Below are 4,541 nucleotides of genomic sequence, written 5' to 3'. Positions count from 1 at the left end.
TCTGCATTCTCCGTGTAATCTATTTATTGATAAGGTATCCAATAGATGTCCTACATATCATGCCGAGAGCAGACGTTTTGGGGACAGTGCATTTCAAAACAAGTTTAGGGTATGTGAAATCACCGAAACGGGTAAGAGTGTGGGGGGGGGGGTAAAGTAACCGGTTGGAACCGGGCCAACATCACTGGAACATTTGTGAGAACCTGTTTATTATCTGTGAACTTTGCCCTCACTAACCTGCTCAGCCACATGTGTTCTCAACCTCGTCCCTCCCTTTGAAAGGCCAACTGTGATTGGTTCAAACAACTGCACACCCCCGCCTCTCCCGCTCTCTCGGCTCTTTAGTTATATTTTAACTTTACATACATTGAGGAACTCACCTGTCCTGGTCCCCTCTCAAGAACCTGTACAGCCTTCTAAGTCGCCATGTCTGACCGGGGCTCATTCGACACTAATGTCGTTACCCTCACGAGATTCGTGCTGGAGGAGGGAAGGAAGGCGAAGGGAACCGGAGAACTGACAACCCTCCTCAACTCCATCTGCACAGCCGTCAAAGCCATCTCCACCGCCGTCAGGAAAGCTGGGATTGCCAACCTGTAAGTGTTGCTGCATGCAGAAAGTGATACTGTCAGCGGTTGTGTTCGTTCGTAGTCTAAATGACACATTTATCAACTGAGCGGAGGAGGACGATAAGTAAGCATTTCACTGTTGGTCCACACCTGTTTACGAAGCATGTGACAAATAAAATTGAATTTGAAGTATTTCATAACTGATCAACACTGATTTTTGCTGAATTTGTGAGTTACTACAACCAACCATGCACCGGGGCAGGGAGCCTCAAATATAATATTTACATTGTGCCTGACTGTCCATCTAATCTGTTGGCCCTAATACCGTTGTCAACCTCGACTCAGGTCAATGTCCACACGAAATGCATAATTGTATGTTGTTATTTTCATGCAAGCCAAGGCTATTGGAATAAGGTAGGCTACTCACAAATCATGCATGTTTTACCTCGTGAGACATGCCTATTGTCTTCATTAGGAGGAAGTAGGCCTAGTACCTGTTTATCAGGCATTTCTCTGTGCGTTCTATCAGAGACTGCATTCCAAACTGACACAAAGCAGTGGCCAATTCAATGCCATCCGGAGGGGATGGCATACGTTTTTATGGGTTCCTAACCAACTGTGCTATTTTGTTTTTTCCCCCGCATTGTTTATAACTTATTTTGTACATAATGTTGTTGCTACCATCTCTTATGACCGAAAAGAGTTTACCCAAGTTACACCTACAAATTACCTCGACTAACCTGCCTCGGTACCAGTACCCCTTGTATATGGCCTCGTTATTGTTATTTAATTGTGTTACTTTTTATTTTTTTAACTTTATTTAGTAAATCTTTTCTTAACTCTATTTCTTGAACTGCGTTGTTGGTTAAGGTCTTGTAAGTAAGCATTTTACGGTAAGGCCTGTTGTATTTGGGGGCATGTGACAAATACAAATGTGATTTGATTATATAAATACATTACGCCCTGTCCTTGTCCCTCCCTCCCATCAACTGTATGACAGAGATGGGCCTAGTGATGTTACTGCTCTCACACGTCTGCCCCCTGTTCCTCTCTCCTTCTCTCCCTCGCCTGTCCTTCTCTCCCTCGCCTGTCCTTCTCTCCCTCGCCTGTCCTTCTCTCCAGCTATGGCATTGCTGGGAGCACCAACGTGACAGGTGACCAGGTAAAGAAGCTGGATGTTCTGTCCAACGACTTGGTCATCAACATGATTAAGTCCTCCTTCACCTCCTGTGTCCTGGTGTCAGAGGAGGACGAGAGGGCCCTCATCGTGGAGCCAGAGAAACAGGTGCATGTGGATGGACAGGGGAGTGCATGTTTTTGTGGCCCAGATTGAAGTTGGGATCTTCTTGTGACATCAATGTGACAATGTCCTTTTTATTTCTCTCGCAGGGGAAATATATTGTGTGCTTTGACCCACTTGATGGCTCGTCAAACATTGACTGTCTTGTATCAATTGGAACAATTTTTGCCATCTACAGAAAGGTTGGTGTTTGTTTTGTTTCTGGTGTTTTTTTTCTATGATTCCTCTATGGCCCAAACATACATTATGTTTTAGCCTCAGACATTCTGTAACATTCCCAGACATTCTGTTTCATTCTCAGACACTTTGTTTATCTCAGTCACACCACAGTGCCAATTTCTACTGTAGTTAGGCTGTTTCACTGTTCTGTTATTTTCGGTAATAACTGTCCTCATGTTTGTCTCCCAGACGACAGACGATGAGCCCAATGAGAAGGATGCACTGCAGTCTGGACGTCACATTGTTGCCGCCGGTTACGCCCTCTACGGCAGTGCCACCATGATGGTACTCTCTACAGGACAAGGGGTCAACTGCTTCATGCTGGACCCTGTAAGTTCCAAATCAAAATTAAAGGAGAAGTTTACCCAAAATCCAGAAACTCCCAAATGATTCCATACATTGAAACTAGTTCAGTGGAGTTTGCCCTCTCCCCCCCTGGAATGCTGAACTGAGACAACTTCACTGAATGAATTTCAATGTATGGAATCACTTGGAAGTTTCTGGATTTTGGGTAAACTTTCATGATTAAAAGTGCATTTAAAATAGCAACACACGACAGTAAAACAGCAATTAAAGAACATGAAAACACAAATGATATCTAAATCCAATGGTCCATGAACTTGCTCAGTCAGTCCTTGCTCTGTCTGTTTAGTCCATCGGGGAGTTCATCCTAACAGACAAGGATGTGAAGATCAAGAAGAGAGGAAAGATCTACAGTCTTAACGAAGGTTATGCTCAGCACTTCTACCCAGATGTCACAGAGTACCTGAAGAAAAAGAAATACCCAGAGGTAATTAATTAACTACAAACCTGAAAGGGCAGAGGGCATACATTTTACACTGTCATTTTAAACCATTAACTCTTTGGGTACTATTAAGTGACCAATAAAATTACTGAAATATGCCTGATGTGGTTGTCTTATCTACTTTTTAAAATCCCCTATTGTAAGTCGCACTAAAAAAGAGCGTTGGCTAAATGAAGAAAATATAAAATGACAGAATATCTGGGACTAAAACTGAAGTGACTACTTCAGTTATTGAATTATTTCTAACTTTATATTGCTTTTTGTTTCCAGGATGGCAGTGCCCCCTATGGTGGGCGTTATGTTGGTTCAATGGTGGCTGATGTGCACAGGACTCTGGTGTACGGAGGCATCTTCTTATACCCCGCCAATGTCAAGAGCCCCAAGGGCAAGGTGAATCAGGCAGAGCGCTTCAGTTCATATAAATGAATATCTACTCTAAAAAATATATATATACATACAAGTGACCAAAAAAGGGCTGGCTGTGTCCAAGAGAGATAGGCAATGTAACGATCAATGAGAGAAGTTTATTCAAGTGTAGGATGAATGAGGCCTTTTCTCAGTATATTGACGTGACTAACCATTGTCTCTCTTCCACCCCACTCTGTGTAGCTGAGGCTGCTGTACGAGTGCAACCCCATGTCGTTTATCATCGAGCAGGCTGGCGGCATGGCCACCACGGGGGAGATGAACGTGCTGGACATCCAGCCAGAGAACATCCACCAGCGGGTTCCTGTAGTCCTGGGCTCCCCTGAAGACGTCCAGGAGTACATTGCCATTTACAAGAAGACACGCATGTGAGACAGCGCTGGAACCTCTGGATCCATCATGACCTGCTTGTCCACGAGGGTCAACCGTTGACCCTGACCACAAGCTAGTAATCTTTGCATCATATAGATGGACCTGTGGATATACAGTAGAAGTCAAAAGTTTGGACACCTACTCATTCAAGTGTTTATCTAGATTTTTTTATTCTATTTTCTAAATTGTAGAATAATAGTGAAGACATCAAATCTATGAAATAACATATGGAATCATGTAGTAACCAAAAAAGAGTGAAACAAATCAAAATATATTTTAGATTCTTCCAAGTAGCCACCCTTTGCCTCGATGACAGCTTTGCACACTCTTGGCATTCTCTCAACCAGCTTCATGAGGAATGCTTTACCAACAATCATGAAGGAGTTCCCACATATGCTGAGCACTCGTTGGCCGCTTTTCCTTCATTCTGCGGTCCAACTCATCCCAAACCATCTCAATTGGGTTGAGGTCGGGTTATTGTGGAGGCCAGATCATCTGATGCAGCACTCCATCACTCTCCTTGGTCAAATAGCCCTTACACAGCCTGGAGGTGTGTTTTGGGTCATGGTCATGGTCCTGTTGAAAAGCAAATGATAGTCCAACTAAGCGCAAACCAGATGGGATGGTGTATCACTGCAGAATGCGGTGGTAGCCAAGCTGGTTAAGTGTACCTTGAATTCTAAATAAATCACTGACAGTGTCACCAGCAAAGCACCATCACACCTCCTCCATGCTTCATGTTGGGAACTACACATGCGGAGATAATTCGTTCAACTTCTCTGCGTCTCACAAAGATATGGCGGTTGGAACCAAAAATCAAAAATTTGGACTCATCAGACCAAAGGACAGA

At 43.6% G+C, this 4,541-nt stretch overlaps 1 protein-coding gene across 1 annotated transcript; it reads left to right on the top strand.

Annotated features, from left to right (window-relative positions):
* The first annotated feature begins 292 nt into the window (after nucleotides 1-292).
* LOC106561989 (fructose-1,6-bisphosphatase 1) lies at nucleotides 293-3,972 on the top strand. Its single transcript, XM_014126502.2, has 7 exons — nucleotides 293-596; nucleotides 1,692-1,854; nucleotides 1,959-2,051; nucleotides 2,278-2,418; nucleotides 2,741-2,878; nucleotides 3,164-3,283; nucleotides 3,503-3,972. The coding sequence occupies exons 1-7, from the start codon at nucleotides 427-429 to the stop codon at nucleotides 3,689-3,691; spliced, it is 1,014 nt and encodes a 337-aa protein (XP_013981977.1). The 5' UTR covers nucleotides 293-426; the 3' UTR covers nucleotides 3,692-3,972.
* Nucleotides 3,973-4,541: the final 569 nt, after the last annotated feature.

The sequence above is a fragment of the Salmo salar genome, chromosome ssa01 (assembly GCF_905237065.1).
Source record: "Salmo salar chromosome ssa01, Ssal_v3.1, whole genome shotgun sequence".
In the NCBI taxonomy this organism is placed as follows: Eukaryota; Metazoa; Chordata; class Actinopteri; order Salmoniformes; family Salmonidae; genus Salmo; species Salmo salar.
This window is presented reverse-complemented; position numbering and strand designations above follow the sequence as displayed.

Coding starts and splice junctions, on each gene's coding strand:
- LOC106561989 (XM_014126502.2), top strand. CDS start 427: ATGTCTGACCGGGGCTCATTCGACACTAATGTCGTTACCCTCACGAGA. Junction 2,879..3,163: donor AGAAAAAGAAATACCCAGAG/GTAATTAATTAA, acceptor TTTTGTTTCCAG/GATGGCAGTGCCCCCTATGG. Junction 3,284..3,502: donor TCAAGAGCCCCAAGGGCAAG/GTGAATCAGGCA, acceptor CACTCTGTGTAG/CTGAGGCTGCTGTACGAGTG.